The sequence below is a fragment of the Callorhinus ursinus genome, unplaced genomic scaffold (assembly GCF_003265705.2).
Source record: "Callorhinus ursinus isolate GAN/ISIS: 27379988/994484 unplaced genomic scaffold, GSC_fseal_2.0 scaffold2, whole genome shotgun sequence".
Classification (NCBI taxonomy): Eukaryota; Metazoa; Chordata; class Mammalia; order Carnivora; family Otariidae; genus Callorhinus; species Callorhinus ursinus.
Genome location: NW_027397064.1, coordinates 25,626,838 through 25,648,897, shown reverse-complemented (window position 1 = coordinate 25,648,897; position 22,060 = coordinate 25,626,838). Strand labels below are relative to the sequence as shown.

General features: G+C 36.4%; 1 protein-coding gene across 1 annotated transcript; it reads left to right on the top strand.

Annotated features, from left to right (window-relative positions):
- Positions 1–16,243: 16,243 nt before the first annotated feature.
- Positions 16,244–16,872, top strand: LOC112835571 (protein S100-A10-like). Its single transcript, XM_025887068.2, has one exon. It carries the CDS (start codon positions 16,339–16,341, stop codon positions 16,687–16,689), a length of 351 nt encoding a protein of 116 aa, XP_025742853.1. The 5' UTR covers positions 16,244–16,338; the 3' UTR covers positions 16,690–16,872.
- The last annotated feature ends 5,188 nt before the right edge of the window (positions 16,873–22,060 follow it).

Here is a 22,060-nt window from a genome sequence, read left to right as displayed (position 1 = left end):
ACGGGCAGTAGGAGCTAAATAAGGAAGGCAACTAGAAATGGAAAATTGGGAAGGGAGAGCAAGAACCCAAGAAGCTTCGGAGCTCTGTGCAAGGAGAGAGGGGAGAGGGAATGCTGGAATGGGAGGACAAGGAAACGCATCTTTGGAAAACAGAAATAAGCATTCCCATGTGAGGTCTTCATAAAGATCTGCATTGCCCCCAGAAGATTTCATACGAATGGATCTTTAGGGAGACCTCGGGGTTGTCAAGCTATATGTCTCAGCCCATCTACCATAACACAGAGCACCTAAAGATAGAGGAAAAAGCACAAAGGACCATAAGAGAGTAAATTCTTGGAATCTGGAGATTAGCAATTCTGCAGGCCAAGGAGCTGGAGTTTTATAGCAATACTAGATTTCACTGGGCAGGAAGGACCCAGCTGATATCTTGATAATATGAATCTATATCCTTACAGAAATGTTAATTAACATTTTACCTACATAAGCGTTCCATGCATCCTTCTTTGTTGTAAAAAAAAATCCTAACAGAAACTAAATAAATAAAAAAATGCAAGTCTTTCATCAAACTTTCTCCATCTTTTTCTCATCTCAGTATCATCCCCAGAAGTATTCACTGCTGCTTATTTGATGGATCTCCTTCTGGAGCATTTTCTTTTCATTTGCGTACATATATGCTGTAGACTTTTTCACATCTATGGAAAGCTCTTTTCTCTGATACCATCCTTTCACTAAGAAATTACAAATGTGAAATTCTGTACTTTTTTTTTTTTGTACTTCTGTATTAGGAGGTCGTCTTAGTCAAAGAGGGCAGCCCTCTTAAGAACGGTGGGATCCTAGGGGCTCCTGGGTGGCTCAGTCAATTAAGTGTCCAACTCTTGATTTCGGCTCAGGTCATGATCTCAGGGTCCTGGGATCAAGCCCCACATTGGGCTCCGTGTTCAGTGGGGAGTCTGCTTGAGGATTTCTCTCCCTTTCCCTCTGTTCCTCCTCACGCTCATGCTCTCTCTCTCTCTAAAATAAATAAATAAATATTCAAAAAAAAAATGTCGATCCTAAATTGGACTTCTGGGTCCAAAGGATAGAAAGCACTCTTTCCATATTCTGAATAGAACAATTTTTGTTAATGCCATTTAATGGAGTATTGCCACAAAGTAAGCCTTTTCTAATAGAATTATTGGAAAAGTGGGTCAAAAGAACAGGGAATTTTTGCCCCTTCCCCTACTTGAGTGGAATCCTGTTTTCAAGTATGAGTCTGGATGGAGTGATGTGCCTCCCAGTCTCTCTCGAGGCTGCTATCTACATTCTGAGAAAGTTCCTTAAGGAGTTTGCTTGCCTCTATTTCCTTGTTTGAATTCAGGAATATCTTAACAAGGCTGATACCTTCAGTAAAGTTTTAGAATAGCTTAACCAAATTGTTTTATCTATAATTTCCTTTTTGTATATCCATAAGAACATGTAATACAAATTTGTCTGAATAAATTCTAACAATTGTCCTTTTCAATAACTATAAATTAAGGGTGCTTGGCTATCTCAGTCAGTAGAGCATATGACTCATGATCTTGGGGCTTGTGAGTTTGAGCCCCACATTGGGGGTACAGTTTGCTTAAAAAATAATAATTATAAATTAAAAATTCTAAGTGAAAACATTATGTCAGAGTTTAATGGTCGGCATTTTCTTTTCATTAGTGGTACATAAAATAATCATGTATTTTACAATTGATAGCGTCTTAAATTCAATAAAATCTGGTATTTTTAGCCTCTCCTATAGCCAGGGACAGGTATGTGGACCAGCTTCCTGCAGCAAAATGCAGTTATGTGAGACTTAGTGTCAGTCCAACCCATATGGATCAACAGGCTTCCATTTTTTACGGCTTGAGTGGTGGCTGCTGATGTGGCATTGTCCTATGGTTGTGTGTGCTTGTTGTCTAGGCTGGTGAAGGACAGTGTTCAGAAAGTGTCCTGGAAGTTTGATTCTAATCTCTTTTTCTAGCAACTTGATGATTCTGTGAGCTATATAACATCCTGAAACAAATTCCTTCTATGCAGAGACTAGCTGAAGTAGATTTTGCCATTTGCATCTAAGAACCTTAACAAACACATGCATCACATTTGAGAATACAGTTTCTAATAAAATTGCTAGAAAAAGGATAAGCAATGCATAAATGATTCTGAGCCTTTATACTCATTTGGGAAAAAAAAAACTGTGAGCTCCACTTCTCTATACATGAAATAAATTTCAGGTAATTAAATATCTAAATGTACAAAATAAAATTAAAAGAAATATAAGGATAATAACTGGCATTTGTGAAAGTGTAGAAAATAGTGCCTATACTGGTGTGGATGTCAAAAAGCACAATCTTGTTATTGTAAACAATTTGGTATTATCAATTCAATTATTCAATACACAAGTCTTTGTAGCAATGACTTTACTTCCAAAAATCATACAAGAATATGGTAAATATTTGCAAAGATTTTATACAGAAGTATTTATAACAGCATGTTTATTACAGAAAAATAGGAAATGAATCAACCTATACAGCCTATAATAGGAAATTGTTGAGAGAAGAATAGCATGTCCACATAATAAAATATTCTGCAGCAGTGTTGAAGAATGTGGTAGATAGGGACACCCGGGTGGTTAAGCGTCTGTCTTCGACCTGGGTGATAATCCCAGGGTCCTGGGATTGAGTCCTGCGTTGAGCTCCTTCCTCAGTGGGGAACCTACTTCTCCCTCTCCCTCTGCCTGCCACTCTCCCTGCTTGTGCTCTCTCCCTCTCTCTCTCTGAGAAATAAATAAATAAAATCTTAAAAAAAAAGAATGTGGTAGATCTCTATGTGATAAGCTTGATGTTTATACAGGACGTAGTTCCATTCAATCTGTGTGGGAATGTTCACACAGTGAGAATGTTTGTATACACTAAAATCTCAAAAGACACTCAACAACGATCATCCTTGGGGAGGGAGAGAGTATGGGGAAGGGGATGAAGTTTTATAATATTTTATTCTGTATATTTAGGGTTTATTAAAATGAACATTATTGTGTTCATAATTCAAAAAGCAATAAAGTTTGAAAAATAGAAACAGTCTCTTGCAAAGCAATATGAATATTTTTTTCTGCTTCTAGCTAAGCAGAACAATTCTTTCTTCTGAGGTTCTTAGCTTATAGATTCACTGGAAGTGATTTAGATTCTATTGGACTTTTTTCTGGGAGAATGACCATACCAGTCCAAGGAAGGTAGCCATTGTTTGAGCACTATTGTCAAATTTGCTCAAATAATTTAGGGTCCCCATCTGGACTCACACACCCATTTGGCTGAAGCAATAAATTTACTTGTGTTTGTTTAGGTTGAGCCACACCATTCCTTAAAAATACATGTGTGTGTAATGGATTTTATACAAACAATGGGAAGCAATACATTTTTCTCGTTCTTGTTTTATTTTTCTGATATCCATTAACCCACATCTGGCATCTTTGAAACAAAAGGATTTTGTATAAGCAGGATAGATGGAGCTAGAACTATGAGGTATATACTGACTATAAATGAAGTAAATATTCATCACTGGAAGAATTATTTAGTTACCTTTTTGTAAAGCAATGGTCTATTGCATTACAGAACCAACCCAAGAAGAATAAACCTACAAGTAAACAAAACTGAATTTTGTTCTGACACTGGGAAATCTGAGGCCGTTAACTGACAACTACCCCAGAACAGATCAGAGGACTTTTGAAACAAGGAGGCTGATTTGACCTATCATTTTAAGGCATTCAAATGTATCTGTCAAAATCTTCTGGCTCACTCTCAAGAACAGTTGTTTAACTTCCAGCAATGCTAAAGTCAGTTAAAGGAAAAACAAATCTATGTTTTCAGCTAAATGAAAAATGCAAACAATACTGCAGTATTCTTTGCTGTGCTTTGAAATTATATTAACAATCTGAATGGTACCAAATGATTAAAATAATGTTATGAAAAGCAATATATATCTGTGATGTCAAATATGCGTATTTGTCAAGGTCCAAAAGCAAGTTAAAAGAATCTTTATTCTTTTAAACTTTTAAAATCTTTATTCTTAAACACTTTAAATGCGAAGAAAATTTAAACTTTGTGATGCTAAACAAGGAAACAATGTATGACTTGTTTATTTATTTTTAAGATTTTATTTATTTGAGAGAGAGAGAGAGCATGAATTAGGGGGGAGGGGCAGAGGGACAAGCTGACTCCCCAGTGAGCATGCCCTGAACCTAAGTCAGATGCTTACCAACTAAGGCACCCAGGCACCCCAGGAAACAGTATAGGATTTTTTAAAAATGTTATTAGTTAGAAAATTAAATGTTTGTGTGTGTTTACCATAATATTTTCTAGCCGTGTCTCTCCCCTAAAATATGCTGATGTTAAAATAATTATGATTTGATGCCACAAAGGCATTGTAGATCAAGGGCAAGTCCTTTCCTACGCAGGTCACCAAGTTTTCTTTGTGGCTGATTTCACTGTAACTTAACATAATTTTAATATTACCTTTCATTTGCATAATTCTAAATATGTTAATCAGGTGACTTTTCAATTCCAAGCTTGTATTGTAATTTGGTGTGTACACAGATAGCGTTTGTTTTTTTATCTTTATATTTCCCAAATGTATTGTCCAGTGCATTGAAAAGATTGCCTAATCAATAAATGGTTTACAAATAAAAGATTGACAAGTAGTGTGTACCTTCACTGCAGATATTTTATTATCTTGGCTATAACACAATTTTTATTTTTCAATACATAGCAGTTGCATGTTCCTGCTTCCATAGAAACATAAGCTTATGGTTAGTGGGCCATGATAGTGAAAATACAAAGAATGTATCTCTTTCTCTGAAGCAGTAAATTTTGCCTCAATTCAGAAAGATAATGCCAAGTACCTGATATAAATTTGTAATATTTGACAGTCTACTAAGTTGTACTAATGCATATGAATCTGACCTATAAGGTTTTTTGAAAATTTGAGGAAATCAGTTGCTTGTTATTTAATAATCTCATCTTCTTTTCTGACATTACATTATGAAAATTCCCCAGAAACCAGAAGTTACATTAATCATCTTGGTTAAATAGTATTTTTTAAGCAAATTAAATTCCCTTTTTGTTAGCTATTTAAACATTGTCAAATGCTATTGCTAAAGCACAAATGTTAACAGTTCTAAAAATATTTACTTACTTTATACTAATTTTGTTCTATAATTCTAAATTATTATATTTAGGGTAATGCAGATTACTTCCTGGCTCCCTAAAACTTGATTTCTCTACATTTCGTTGGAGGTTTAATAAAATAATATGAAACTTGTGTAGTTGTTATTTTATTCATATATATTTCTCTAGTGTAAAGTAGTTCTTAATTATAGATTCAAAAAATAAAAACAGATAAAAATATCTCATATCTCTCTGATGCTTTAACGTGCAAAATAGTCACAGAAATTAAAGGGCACACAAAAGCAGAACAGATTACTGCAATAAGAATAAAATCTGTCATTATGAAAGGATGTTCTATCTTCCCTAAAGAGAAATCATGATTTAATATTTATATTTTAATCCTTGCTAAATAGTCGTCCTTGATGCAGAGTAATTGCAATCTCGGTATTTTTACCTTCCCATCTCCTGATTTCCTCCTCCTTTTGTGCCATCTTGGCCAACACTTTTTCTTGAGATAGAAAGATAAAAGAGATTTGATTAGCTCTTATGACACATCATGTTGGATTTTGCTTTCAAAGGAGTTTGAAAAAACTGTTAATCCAAAGGGAGAGATCAAAGAGATGGAGTTTTAGACATCATTCTATAAGTTTCTAGAGAGATATATGCATATGTGAATATGTACTTTCTCAAGAAGAATTATATCGAAACATAAACTTGTGACTAGGAAAAGTTAACATGGAACCATTGTCATTTATTAGTACATTAATATACATTTACTGTTTTATATTGTTTGGTTTTATTAATTTCTAGCATGTACTTACTATTCAATAACATCAGCAAATATCTTTTGAGAACTTACCATGCAAGACACCTGTGTAAAGAAATAAAATAAAGACAATTCCTACTCTTAAAAAGTTCACAACCTAAAGAGGACAAAGACAAAAATGAATTATAACGCAAAATTATGTGTAATAATTGCAAGGCAATTTGTTGCCTTGTTAAGGATTAATGGGTGACAGTAGCAGCAAATACTTATCTATTGTTTATTATGTGCCAGGCATCTACTATTTACAATCAAGAAGGTCCTTACTATTATACTCTCCATCTTATGGATCATAAAACTGAAGCAAAGAAGGCAGGTAATTTTTCCAATGCCACAGAGCTGGTTAGCAGTAGAGCTGTGATTACTGGTCATGTTGGGGGAAGAAATAGTGTTTTGACTTGATATTCTAAGGATAAAAGACAATAAAAGAAATGTATAAAGCACTATACTCTAATACTTCTAAGTCTGTTTCTTATAGAGGTACATGCTAGCAATTCTGAAACAATTTTATAGGTGTATTAGCATTAGACAAATAAGTAAATATATTATAAGTGTTTCTCACTGTGAGAACACTACTCAGTAATGTAAAGTTACAGAGATGCAAAAGGGACATGTTGGAAGGAATCCTGTGGTAGTGGATTAGAACTGGGAATACAAGTATGAATGTATTTTATTTTATATATATTTTAATGATAAATATATTTAACATATATGGATAGATAAATAGATACATAAATAACATTGAGCACAGAAAAGGAAAAATAGTGACTTTATTGCAGAGAAATCTGGCAGGCACCATCGTAACCAAATGACCAAAAGTCACATCACCAGTCATAGAACATATTGATATCACTTGACTCTGCTACAGTATACTATATACTAAAAAGAAAAAACAAAAACAAACAAAAAGCTTAGCTTCTCTGTGACTTTCTTCCTCAAAATTCATATTCTCAGTCTAATCATTAGAAAACATCAAATGAACTCAACTGAGGGACATTCTACAAAGTACCTGACCACTGCTCTTCAAAAGTGTCAAGGTCATAAAGGCAAAGAAAGACTGGGAAACTGCCATAGGTTGGAGGAGACCAAGAAGAAATGATAAATAAATGTAACGTGGTATCCCAGACTGAGTCCTGGAACACAGGGAGGACAGTAGTGGAAAACGGGGGAACTTCAGACAAAGTCTATAGTCTAGCTAGCAGGGTTGCCCCGATATTACATTCTTAATTTTGGGCTTTACCATGGTAAAGCTTTACCATGCTAGCATTAAGGGAAAGAGGGTGAAGAGTAAGTGGGAACTCTCTGCATTATTGTGATGTTTCTGTAAGTCTAAAATTATTTTTTTAATTTAAAAAAGTCTAAAAGCAAATATAAAATATGCTCATGCAAAGGTACATAAATCTCAATACAAATTCTTAAAAGGGTTTCTAAGTAAATATCAAAGCAGCATTGCTCTTAATAAAATTTGTTTAAACTAGAAACCACCCTAAAGTCCATGAACAGTTGAATGAATAAATACACTGTGGCATGTATACAACGGAATGCTACTTACTAATGAAAAACACTACAGCAAGGATCATTGTCATAAACTTTATGCTGGATGAATGAGATAGATACCAAAAAGTAATAATTCCATTAACATGAAATTAATATTAATAATAACAATCCATTAATATGAAATTTTAGAATAAGTAAAAGTAATCTATAATGATAAAAAGCACAGCAATGGTCGCCGGGGGTTTGTAGTGGTGGTGCGGGTGAGATACTGAATGCCAAGAGGGACAAAGTAACTTGGGATGATGGGAAAATGTTATAACTTGATCAGGGATGAGTTCCATGGGTGATCATTTGTCAAAATTTATCGAACTGTGCACTTAAAATGTGTTCATTTCATTATGTGTAAATGATATCTCACTTAAAGTTGATTTAAAATTAAGACAAAATGATCATCAAGAGATTAATTTACATGTTTACTAATTTATTATGGTAACATAACTCAGCCATGATATTTGGTGTATAAATGGACTCTGATACCCACTTTGTTATATTTGACATGGTCCCAGAAGTATTTTCAGAGGAAAAATCCTCCGCTGCTCCTGCATTGAGACGGAGTGGCCATCTCTCCACACAATTGTTCTGATTGACTTCTCTGGTTTCACTGAAAATTTTCATCCCTCTGTAACACAACCTGGCACATTATCCAAGCCTGTGGATCTTCCCTTGGTTAGAAACACAAAATAACTTCAAGTCTCACCAAAAATTAAAGCCTGAAGCACCCTGTTGCTAATTCTCATTAATATTTTGACTGTGATAAATAATTTTATTTGGAGCATTGCCGGTATGAGTACTTATTCGGTTCATCCAGAGGTATAAATTATTCAGTCTTCTTAGATTTTCTTTTAATCAATTGCACGTTGGTATTAGACCATCAGCTTGGGTTAAAGAAATGGATAGGGAGAAGATAAAAACTCAATATAGTATCTATTCCTTTATTCAGCTTTTTAAAAACTTGATTTATGATGTGTTAACTTTGAGGTATTTGTGAGAAATCCAAGTGGCTATGTAATGTAGGGAATGTAATATCTAAGTCCCAAGAGGTGTATTGTTTTAATTCAGAGATGATAGCCAACATATTTAATGATCAGTGAGACATGGACACTGACCCATCAGGAGGAATACTTCCAGAGTATTGGAGCAGATCTGGAGGCACCCCCTGTTGTCCCAGATTTCATCCCTGGCTGATGGAGGTTGAGGATAAGCAGATATTTATGAAGGAAGGTTCACAGCAGAAAGAGTGGAGAAAAGACATTCGGGGCAGTGGCTGTTTACCAATCAGTAAGGAATTATTTCAATATTTTAACAACCAGAATGGCCATACCAATACATGCCCACTGAATACCAATCCTGAATACAGTTGAAAAGATTTATTAGTTTATCAGCCAATAGCTTATTTATAAAGATCCTTGGGGAAAATTTCATTCTGAATGATGAAAAGTTAAATAGTTCTTAAGCACCTGGTCTTTAAAAAAATGTATCTCGTGGATATTGTGAATCTCAAAAATATCTTTCGCTCTCTCTGGCTATTGAGAAGCTTAGAACCATATTTGCAGCCAACTTTAGCTCCTTGTATTAAAAATTTTTAAATATAATACCTTGTATTCCTCATTTAGCTATATTTTATTTTTATTCTAATTTCTTAGGTGTCTTTTAATACATTTTCCCATTGATTTATTTGTATCATGTATATATTTCTTAAGGAAATGTCAAAACTTTTTAAAACATAATACAATTTCAATTAAATATACATATTAGATACAGACGCGCGCGCATGCGCACACACAAAGGATAGGTTATGTTTTTCTGAGTTGGAGCCACAAGGTTATACCTGAAGTGGGAATTGAAAGAGAAAGGTGTTTACTTGGTAGACATGGGGAAAAGGACATTTCAGAGGGAAGTCACAGCATGTTCAAAGGCATGAATTTGTGAAAATAGAATTGCATGTTGCTGATCTACGAGTAGTTCATTTTATATTAGAAAAGAATTGGAAGAGGAGAGGTCTGAAGAGAAAAACAGAGGCCAGCTTACAAAACCGAAACAATGAGCTTGCACTATTTCCTGTACCCAGTAGAAATTTAATGAATAATTCTAAGCCTGAGAGCAATGCGAATTGAATTATAATTTAGAAAAAGTATGTTAGGAGCAATATAGAAAATCACTTCAAGGGTGGGAGAGTTTAGAATACAAATTAAAATTATAAAGAAGAAAAGTATGTACCAGGCACAGTGTTAAGAGCTTTTCCATATATTATTCTGTTTAGCAGTCTGTTCTAAACACACTACTCTTCGTAGACCCATGAAAACATTCCTACAATTACACCAGTGTTTCTCACCTTTTCTGGAACAGTTGACCTGACTTCCTGACCTTCTTGGTTACTTTCCCACCCTCGCTACTGAACTCAAGTGCCTCCCCCCATCTATAGGAATCTCTCCCTGACTCTTTCAGCCATTATGAGTTTTTCTCTTAATTTTGAGATTATACCAAATTTACAAAACCCTGTTAAGAGTGTCAATATTGCTTCGTGTGTTTATCCCCACAGCAAGAGCATACACTCCTTGAGTAGCAGACTGATGCATAATATTCCTTTTGAGTTCTCTCCACTACCATCCTCACAGTGGTTAGCATTAAGAGTACACTGAAAAAAATCTGTTTCTATTGATCTAAAATTTCTAAAAATGGACTGAATTCTTAATCAATTCCCAATGTCAACTACTTGTAATAGACTAGAAATAAGTAGCTATAATAAGGTAGAAATTCATTTTTCTGCATTCGGAAAGACATTGTCAAGGTAAAGTAACTCTGGTGGGAATGGCAGCTCTATTTGTTATCAAAGCCATCAGTCACTCGATGCAATGAGCACTGGGTATTATATGCAACAGATGAATCACGAAATTCTACCTCTGAAACTAATAATACACTATATGTTAATTAAATTGAATTTAAATTAAAAAAGAAAAAAAGACCTCAGTACTTTTCTGGTTCCCCAGCCTCCGCAGGTGGCTTACAAACTCAAGGCTTCTTCATAGGGCAAAGTATCAACTGGCACCCCAGCCATCATAGCCAGGAAGGAAGAGAAAAGGAAGGCGTGATGGGCAGAAAAGACACGAGCCAACTGTCTACCCTCTCCTCCAAGAGGTGTTCTGGGACTTCCCACCTAACAATTTCTGCTATTGTTTTCTTTGTAGCTAGGAAATGGAGCCTTTTAACGGGGCACTGCCAATCCCCAAATAAAATTAGCTGTCACACTAAGGAAGAAAAATTGAGTGACTATGAGGTAGGCATTTTGTAGCATCTGCTACAAGTGGTTATAGTACACTCAACATAATGTTTTCTTTCATTTAACACAAAGAGCATCATGCTGAGAGTCCTGGCTCTAGAGGAAGGCTGCCTGAATCCATGTCCCAGCTCTAGCTACTACTAGCTGTGTGAATTCAAGCAAGTGATGTACCCATTCTGTGTCTCAGTTTCCCCATATGTAAAATACAGGTAATAATTGTCCCTACATCATGGATGGTTTTAAGGATTAAACGAGTTAGCACATGAAATCACTTAAAGCAGTATTTGACTGACTAGCTAAGGGTTTACTAGTTTGGTTACCTATGTTCTGTGAGGGTAGGCTTCATTGTTAATTTGAGTGGCAAGATGCAAACTTGACTTCTAACTCCAAGCTCGGTGATCGTTCTATACCACCACCAATTTACTGGACACCGAGAGAGGGGTGCAAAGAAAGGACTAGCGGAAGGAGAGGCGGTAAAGCCCAACAGGAGCTTCACTCCTTCACAATTTTGCTGACAGCTAGTGCTTTCCATGCGGTGGTGGTCTGTGGCTTTAAATACTTAATAGAGCTTCATGCAGCCCCTGAATCTTGCACACTTACAAGAAAAGACTAGTTCAATCTGTCACAGAAAACATCAGTTGTCAAGATGAGACCTGCTATGTGTTTGAAACTACGTTGCAAGAATTTAGTAATAATATGTTTGTTCTTCTTGATGCCTAGAGTAAATTGCAAAGCTTCCAGTGGTTTTACATGTTAATCATCATAAAGTGGTTTTAATTCTCGACAACAGCAACATCCTCTGTCCTTTCTCAGTATGACCAGGCATCACTAACTGGTTAGATTGCTCATCATCTGATTGGAGCTTTGTCAGGAATTTTCACCTCTGACACCTACCAGCTGAGGCAACACCACCTCAGCTCATTGATTCATGGCGCTGGAATGAACCAAGAGTGGCACCAAAACTAGAAGTCTCGGCGACAGCAATGGCCTCATAGACTCATGATCCAGAACGATGGCTTCATCGTGATCACTAGTGGTAGCTAGAACATTTTCCTTACATTTAAATTTCTGAGATATTTCTGTCTTGAATCAGAGCAATGACCCATATTTAAAGCATGTATTTCTGCAATGTCTCTAGCTCACCTATAAGCATAGCATTATTTAAAAACATAATAGTGGAGTATTTCAGAAAACTTGCTGCAACCACTATAGAGTGTGGGTTTTTTTTTTTTTAAGATTTTATTTATTTATCTGAGAGAGCAAGAGCAAGCATGAGGCAGGGAGGGGCAGAAGGAGAGAGGGAATCCACAGTCAGACTCTCTGCTGAGCAGGGAGCCCAATGCGGGACTCGATCCCAGGACCCTGAGATCATGATCTGAGTCACAGGCAGATGCTTAACTGACTGAGCCACCCAGGTGCCGAGTGTGGGTTTTTTATTTTTTTATTTTTTTATTTTTTTTAAGTGTAACATCAGTTATCTTAATCTATTGTGAAGACAAAGCAACTATAGAGTAAAACAAAATCTCTGGACCTGCCCAACTTTTGCCCTTAAGAAGGAAAGCTGTCATGATACAAAGAAATATAAGCATTTGACTGCTGATTCTTCTTCTGTCTCAAGGCATAGTCATCTAACAAGCACAGCCATGAACAATCCAACAACATCCAACACCATCCCTTTTTTGTTTGTTCGTTTATTTGAAAGTCTAGGCAAGACACATCCCTACTTTGTATTGCTTTTTCCTTTACTACATCACAAAGATGATTTAAAAAAGCTATTACTATTTGAACTGAATTAATTTTTAATTGATCTGACCGGTAATAAAACACTATGCAATAATGACAAGTGCAATATGAATTATGGGCAAAAAGCAGTCATCTGGCAGATTTCATTGCTATAGAAGCATTTATGGTCCTTCTCAAATTTTTTAGAGCAGTGTTTTTCAAGCTGGAGGGTGCCTAAGGGTGGAATGGGTGGTGACTCCCTTCAATCAGAAGTGAGAGCCAAATGAGTCCAGGCAGGTAGGTCAGAGGTCAAAGTATTTTCACAGGTGTTCATTGATTTGGACCTCTGTCTCCCATTTTTACACACGTATGAGTTAGTATTCTTACATTTAGCAGCTACATATTCAATGCTACTTACCTGACATTGTTTTATCTGCTCCATTGCATGCTTTGTTAGATCATAAGTCCATAAACCACAAAGTGGGAGACTCTTGGGGTTCTCCATGCCCTAGGCCCTGACAGCTGTGAGAACAACACCAATATTGAATTAATTTTTATAACAGATATCACATGCAAAATGAGGAGCACATATTGTTATGGAAACATAAAGAGTTCACAGTGTCTGGCACCAGTAAGCATTTAAAAACAATGTATTTATTCAGTGAATGAAAAGTTTCAGGAAAGAACTCATGGAATATGAACTTAGAGGCTCATGGTTTTGGTAAAAACAAATTTAAATTGATCATTATATATATTAATGGAAATATGCATGTAAAAATAGAATCATTTCTATGAAAACTAAGTTGAATGTTTTGGAAAGACTGTAAATGTAAAACTATCAAAATTCTTTATCAGTTCAGGTGTATCCAGAAAACTAAAAATTTGAGGGGAAAATCATAAAATAAATCAAAGAAATTCCTACTCTATTGGCTTCACAAATGTCTTTAAATGCTTGTTCCTCTTTAAGGAAACTAAATCTCAAAATTATATTGGATGAATTTTAGATGTGGATTGGGTAGGAAGATGAAAATTCAAAGTAGGGAATCCAGAATAAAGGGAAAGATCTTGGTACAATATCAAAATATTGACAAGTTATTGTGAATTTTATAAACCACTTAAAGTCAGACATGTATTATTTGTAAGCTTCCTCAATAAAATCATTTTTGTTTTAAAACTAACTAACCAACTATTGGACATGATAATGTCAGAAAACGGCTTTATCTCAAATATGTGTGAAAAAATTTTATATCTCTTTAAGTCTTATAAAAATCTAGGTTATGTGGACCCATGTTTGTTTTACCAATAATTCGCAAAGTTGGTAAATGGAGAATTCACTGAGAACCAGTGAATGGACTGATATGCAGTTGGTTCTGAAGCCATACAGATATATAGTGTGGTTTGAAAGGAGAGATCACAAAATTTCAGTGCTCATAAATTGGAAGTGTGACCCAGATAGCCTTGTGGTTTACCAGGAGTAACTAACTAATTTCTGTGTGTGTGTGTGTGTGTGTGTGTAAAATATTTAGATAAATGTGCATTATGATTTTGTACATACTTGTACACACACAATACAAATACTTTATATAACATATATATGCCTATAAATACACAGTGACACGTCTGTCTATAGAACACTGAACACTCCACTTCCCCCTTAATCCTATTCTTATAAACTCAATTTCCAGCCAACAATGTGAAGTTTCAGAAACAAAATTACCTAAAAGGAAACTTCACACTTAGCTCGCACCTTCTTATAGATTTTTTGTGGCAGCAGGTTCTCAAACTTTACTCCTGACATTTAGAAAGCCTTACTGTTGATCTTAGGTAATAGAATTTAACACCTAAACAATATGTCCTACATTTTCTGAACACTTTGAGGGTACTAATTTATCTACATGATATCCTTGTGAAGTGAATAATTATAATTTTCACAGGGTTTTTTTTTTTCAGATGACACAACTGAGACTCAGTTGAATAAAGTATCTAATAACACAGGGCATTAATGAAAATTATTTTAACACTATTATTTACAGAGGGAGAATAACAGAGAAAAGATAAAATGACAGTTCAATAAACAATTATTGGGCACTTAAATTACGTGCTTGGCAAGCAAAGAAGAAAAAGAAATCATTTCTGTCCTTAATGTGATTACAATACAATGTGATACATGTGAAGAGAGATGTGTTTCAGGCACAATTGAAGCACAGAGTAAGGAACAACGAACTTGTTTGTGGGGGAATGGTAGGAAATGTGTTTCTATAATGACTGATGGAGCCTCTTGAACAGTAAGATTTCATTTAACAGACAAAGAGAAGGACATTCTAATGAGAGAATCATGACATATCAAGGTACAGAATGCCTTTTTCAGCCAAATAAAACCATAGCAGTAAAGCTGATCTGAATGAACCCAAAGGTTTCAGTGGGAAATTGCAGAATATATAGAAACCACAAGATGAATGGTCTGTATTCCACCTATGGAATTTTAAATATATTTTGGTCTCCTGGGAGCTACTGAAGTTTACATAGGGGAGTGAATGACACCACCCATTGCATTCTAGAAGATTCTTCTATGAATAAGTAGTGTTGCATTTATTAATTTGGACAAGAAGGAGAATAATTTAAAGAAAGGCAAGTCTGGGATTAAGCTGGTGCACTGACAGTGAAGAGATGGTGGCAGTTTGGGTTCTTATTTTAGAAGTAGAATTAACAACACTCAGTGCCTTTATGTAGAACTGATGACTTTCCTTCACTAGTTGCTTCCCAAAGTGTGTCATGTTTTTCCTCCTCAGGTCATTCCTAGACTTATTTTTGGGGACAAGATTGTCTAGGGTGGTATATAATCCAGCTCACTGGGTTGCTGTATGACCACTTGGACTAAGTGTAGATTTAGAAATCACGCATCAATATTTTATCTGAAGATTATTCTTATCTAAGGTGACAATGGTATCTACCTCTTCACTTGAAGTCTAGGGTTAAGTCAGATTTACACAATCAATATTTACCTTTCTCCCAGGTTAAATCCAGACCAGGACAGATTGACCAATGGATTGGCAGAGGTAACTAGTCAGGTGCAGCATGTCAGGTCTCATTTCTGCCTTACTTCAGAGAGAGGAGAAAGGTGTCAAGAGTCATGAAGGGCATTTAATTACTCCTAAACTTGTGGCTCCATAAAAGCAACTAGAGGGGCCAGTTTCCAATTTTATTTGAAATATACAATTCCTGCTTATGGGGCAAAACTTTGGAGAAGACCAATCTATAATTTTAACTCTTTCTTCATATAAAATATCAGGAGGTTAAAAATAAGTTACAAAGTAATAAAATTGAATGTTTTTAAGAAGTTATATCCCTGATAATTGAGAAAATATTCAAGTATGTGGGTACACAAAATGACAATCCCCTAAGTTTTATCAATAAATGTTAGCTTAAAAATGAGGCTTGGCCAAAGTGATATCCATTGTTATTGATGGGATCATGCCCCAACCTTATGCATCATATGGGAAGCTATTAACGTGGAAATTAAAAGCCAAATAGTTTTGAAATATTCTATTTTTACTATCATTTGGATTAAAATCCAATCTGGTTTGAGGTTTCATATAGAGAAGTATAACAGTGACTTTCTTCTCCTCAGTTCTAGATTAGAATCCAAAGTAGAAAACTTGGGGAAGAACAATGTTCACGACCCCCTCCTCGTACTAGGCTTCCAGCCCGCCGCGCTCCGCTCACTGGCCGTGCGTCCCAGCCAGCAAATCGTCCCAGCCGCGCCTCGGGCCAAGGTTTCAACAGACCTCACCAAAATGCCATCTCAAATGGAAGATGCCATGGAAACCATGATGTTCACGTTTCACAAGTTTGCTGGGGATAAAGGCTACTTAACAAAGGAGGACCTGAGAGTACTCATGGAAAAAGAGTTCCCTGGATTTTTGGAAAATCAAAAAGACCCTCTGGCCGTGGACAAAACAATGAACGACCTGGACCAGTGCCGAGACGGCAAAGTGGGCTTCCAGAGCTTCTTCTCGCTAATTGCTGGGCTCACCATCGCATGCAATGACTATTTTGTAATACACATGAAAGCAGAAGGGAAAGAAGTGGGCAACATGAGCAACACTCCCGCCCGCCCAATGAGAGTTCTCCCGAAGGATTTCTAGGAATCTGTCCCACAGCTTCCCCTGTATAAAGGATTCCATGAGCAGATCGGGACCCTCAGAAAATGTACAAATAAAATCCAACCCCCATTTGAGAAGCAGAGAAAGAAAAGTCAGATAAGCTTTTGATTTTTATATTGCTTGCACCCTTACCCTCAATAAACAAATTCCTTCTTCAAAAAAAAAAAAAAAGAACAATGTTCACTAAGCCATTAGACACGATGGTGATAACAGGGAGGGGGGGTTGACTAGCATTATGTGTACTTTCAATACATTTCACATGTATTCATGGGATGACTTCCTCTTTCCCCTAGAATTCTCGATGGGCAAAACTCATGCTCATTTGCTAGTTTGACTTCTCAGAAAATTTCCCTCCTTATAAGATTCCACTCAAGGTCTTCACTATAAGAATCAAAATAAATTTTTTTAGCCATCCGGGAGACGCCAGTGTGCAATGCTATAAGCAAGGTGGCAGACAGACTGCTCACTGATGTCAGGCATAGAGAATCTATTTTGTAACTCAGGTCCTGGTGCGTTTTTTTATGTTCTTATGCATGAATTTAAGCATATGACTGAACCCAGATGTGTCTCAGTCTCTCCTGTGTAAAAAGTGTGAGAATTATAATTACTTACCTCTTAGGGATGTTATGACACTAATTAATGCCTCAGAACTCTGTGAATAAGAATTATTTTGCACAGATGTTAATTACTATTATTCAAAAAACAGCCGTAAGGACAGAAACTGGAGAAGAAGGTGATGGGCAGGTTTTCATTCTCCTTAATGAAGGCTAAATAGAAGTTAGTAGGAAGAATTATGGAGAAAAATAAAACAATTATCAAAGGACTTAAAAGGAAGGCCATTATATTAGTAGAGCTTAAGCAACTGGGCATCTACTGAAAATGAATGTGGGGTGCATATTCCATAACTGAAAATCAATAGAGAATTTAATGGTCTATGGCAATTTTTCATGGAGAGGAAATGCTTTTAACAGTACTTAAATCCTAGTGATATGAGCAAATTTTAAGGTAATAACTATATCTGTATAATCAAAATAAGACTAATTCACTTAAAAGACACCCTGTGAGTCCACCTAACACTGTCCTTTTATTATGTTTAGTAGTCCTAGACATGAAAACTAAGTCCTTAGGGATTGCAAAAGAAACAATGGTCAAATAGAGAATTCCAGAATCTCCCTTATCTGCTATTTTATAATTGAGGAGGATTAAGGTATTTTGTCTTAATGATGTTTCAAAGGTTTTATTTTCCTATAGTTTCTAGAATGTATCCTTCTGGCTTCTGCCCATGGTTCACTCTCTGGCCATACCTGGGGAAGCATGAGGAAGACAGGTTCTCAGTTTTCCCTGCCCATTCTTGCATACTGTGACCTGATAAATCTTATGGGATGATTTCCAAAAGTTTTATGGATCAAGAAAAGATAGTCTGAGCACAAGTTTAGGAGATTCTAGAGTCTTTTCCACCCTAAGATTATGGAAATTTAGCACCCATATATCTCAGATTATTTACTCACAATTTGCCCTTTCTCCTAAGACTTCTGCAAGATGACTTACACATTCTTAATGTTACAAGCTGCCACATAAGTCTAAGGGCAGACGTACTGAGAATGTGTTGGAGTTGTGGGTGTGTGGGTGGTGAGCTAAGCAATAAGTGGTCCAGCTGGAAAGACAAAGAACTAGCTCTTGCGGTCAGGTTTGGAGAACACCGCTTGTCATCTGATGCATCTAAACCTCTGACAATTGCTTATTTTTGTGGAGATCAGGTTCAACATAAATTGAATTTGCACTCTATGTCAGGCATAGCCATGGCTGTTTTCCCATTTCAGATTTAAAAAAATAAAACCCAAGGATAATAGGCGTTTTATTTCATTTCTTTGCAAGGAGGAAACTGAAGCATAGAGAAATTAAATAACATTCTAAGGTAGTTTAGCAACATAAGATGTCATTGGCATCTGGTCTACTGATATGCCATCTATACCCCATGGCTCCCACTCATGTCATAATTATTTAAGAATCTAAAGAGGCCTTATGAAGCACGAATGTGCTACTTCCTAATGGACCTTACCCCAGATCACAAGAACACACCTAGTCAAGCCCCAGTTGTAGAGAAGTAAAAGTAGTAGCCAACTCAAACTGTACTAAAGTCACAGTAGCAGAAAGATGAGAAAAGAAGTTAAAATATTAACTGTCACCAAGTCACCATGGTTGTGAAAACCATTGGCTCATTCATTTTTACAACCACAATTTATGGAGAATCTATTATGTATAATCCCTACTAAGTATAGGGATGATATGACAGTCAAGAGACACTAGATCTTTTCCCTCAAGGATTTAACCATCTATGGGGGAGAATTAGTGAAACAAATTCCTAAGCAAGCATTTAATTATAATATGAATAGTGCTAAAATGAATTTAAACATTTAGTTACCATAATATTCAGTAGGTATAAAATAGGCTGTTAATTTTTTTCAGGGTAATTGTATTATTTTTGAGGTAAAAAAATCCAACTTCAATTAATATTCTATAAACTTATACCCAGTTAGGATTGCCTGTTGCCGTTGCCCTGGGTTTTCACAGTTCCCAGGGCTTCCAGTGCATTTTAAGACTCTGCATTGAAGGAAGAGAGAGTCGAAGGTATAGTTACCATGAAGGAATAGTGAACCAGATGCCAGGAAAGTAGCCTGAGAGGTTGAATCAGAGTAAGAGGACTATGGACACTATATGTGGCCTGGCTCAATCCCCCAGAGCTCTGGTGCCGAGTCCTTGAGGCTTACAGGTTATATAATCAATAGGTTAAATGAAATCTCCAGGTTCATTCCACGACAACTGTTTTCCAAATGCTCACTGTAACCACGGGAGCCTCTCTACCTACCACTCTCTCAGCACTTGAACTTGAATACTGGAAGTGACCCTTAGCATTTGGAGAGAGCAGTGTGCAGCAACTGAGGCATGTTCATTTGTTTGTATATGTGCCTTGATTTCTAGACTCTTCTCCCTGTGTGTTATTAAAGGTCTCTGAATTAAGCTGTGTCTTCTTGCACTGCAGAGCAGCATTATATCCAGTACACTGCTCTAGGCTGGCTCAGATAATGGGGCAGAACAGCAATGTAATGGGATATTATAGCAATTCCTAACCCATTCCACACTTGACTAACCCCAGTAATGAGTCAATAAGGCCTGTAGCTCTCTGATGGGAGCTTACACAGTGGAACACTGAGGCAGGACGCTGCAAAGGAAAACCTGGGAGCTGGTATTGGAGAGTTACTGTGGCTCCTAATATTTATCATAGGCCAATTCAGTCTGTAATCTGATCTCTGTGTGGTGCCCAGAGCCTTCCTTTCTTCCTTTTCTGAATCCCTTCTCCTATTCAAGTTCCTTATATCAAAATAATTGAGATTTTCTTGCTAAAAGGAGACATACAGGACTTACGACTTTGAGTTTTCAAAGGGAGGAAATAGAATGAATGAAAATAAGTCTCATCATACATGGTTTAGTCTACTATGCTCTCATTCTAAACTCAGATTTCTATGATACGTATCTAGTAGGGGAAGAATAGTCAGGATTATTTATTAGTCAGGATTATTGCCTTCTCCCTTTAGTTCTATGGATACTTTCCATTATTTTAATTCTTCAAGAGTTTCTGATGGTATTAATCTCTTTTAGCCCTAATAACCACATGAGAAATCTTAAAGTTAGAGGCTCTGAACACCTGCCCCATGATATCAAATTGATTGACCTAAAAGTTCAGCATGCACCTCTTAAAACCTAAATGGTATTGTAATTAGATGGAAATTAGTATGGTTGTGAACTGAATTATGTATCCACCCTGCCCAAATTTCATCTGTTGAAGCCTGTACTCCCAATGTGACTATATCTGAGACAGGACTTTTAGGAGGTAATTAAGGTTAAATGAGGTCATAAGGGTGAAGTCCTAATCTGATAAGATTGGTGGCTTTATAAGAAGAGGAAGAGAGAGAGATACCTCTCTTGCTACACAAACATGACAAGGAAAGGCCACATGAGCACACAGCAAGCGGGTGGCCATCCGCAAACCAGGAAGGGGTTCTCATCAAACCTTGACCATACTGGACCTGATTTAGGACTTCTGGTCTCCAGAACTGTGATAAATACATTTATGTTGTTTAAGCCACCCAGTCTATGATATTTTGTGATAGCAGTCCAAGCTGACTGATACAAGTACATTCAATGACGTAGAAAACAATAAACATTGTTTTCTACAATGATCCTACATGGTATTCTAGCAGAAGAGACGGATGGATTGTGTTACTCTCCCTAGCAGGTTGGGCATGGAGAGAAGTCTCATAGACATTGACAATATGATTACTAAAAAGTAGGAAGCCTCTGTGCCTTGACTGTGCTTCCAAAGAAATCTATTCACATGGAGCTAGCAAGACACAGATGCAACTGACCATCCCTTCCAAGACTCTCAGATCTTTAGCAAGGTTTCTAAATTTCTGACTTGTTTTCGTTTTGACCACTGACTTAGAGTAAAGCTGAGAGCAGAAACTGAACCAGAAGAAAAACCATGAAAATGTAAAAAGGAATTTTCAAAAAGTGTAGGGAGGACTTTGAATGGCCTCAGGCCATGAAATGATGTTAGGCCAAGTTCAGTCAGTTCTTCAGAAGGCAAGGAGTTTCACTTAAAGTTAGAGCAACAGGAAAAATACAGAGTATGAGATTATGTTATAGTTGGACTATACTAGTAGGAATTAGGCATTTTTCCCCCCACTGGCCAATATAAGAGAAAATGATAGACAAATGGCAATAAGCATATAAAAAGATGCTCCCCATCATATGTCATTATGGAAATGCATGTTAGAACAATGAGATACCACTCACTACACGTCTATTAGAGTGGCCCAAATCTGGAACTCTGAAAATACCAAATGCTGACAAGGATGTGGAGCAACAGGAAATCTCATTCATTGCTGGGGGGAATATAAAATACTATAGCCACTTTGGAAGACAGTCTGGAAGCTTCTTACAAAGCTAAACATACTCTTTAACATATGATCCAGCAATTGTGCTCCTTAGTATTTACCCAAAGGAGCTGAAACTTATGTCCACACAAAAACTCACACATGGATGTTTACAGCAGCTTTAGTTATAACTGCCAAAACTTGGTAGCAACCAAGATGTCCTTCAGTAGGTGAGTGAATAAATAGACTGTGGTACATCCAGACACTGGAACACTATTATTCAGTGCTAAAATGACATGAGCTATCAAGCCATAAAAAGACATGGAGGAACCTTAATGTGTATTACTAAGTGAAAGAAGTCAATCTGAAAAGGCTACATTCTGTATGAGTCCTACTATATGATACTCTGGAAAAAGCAG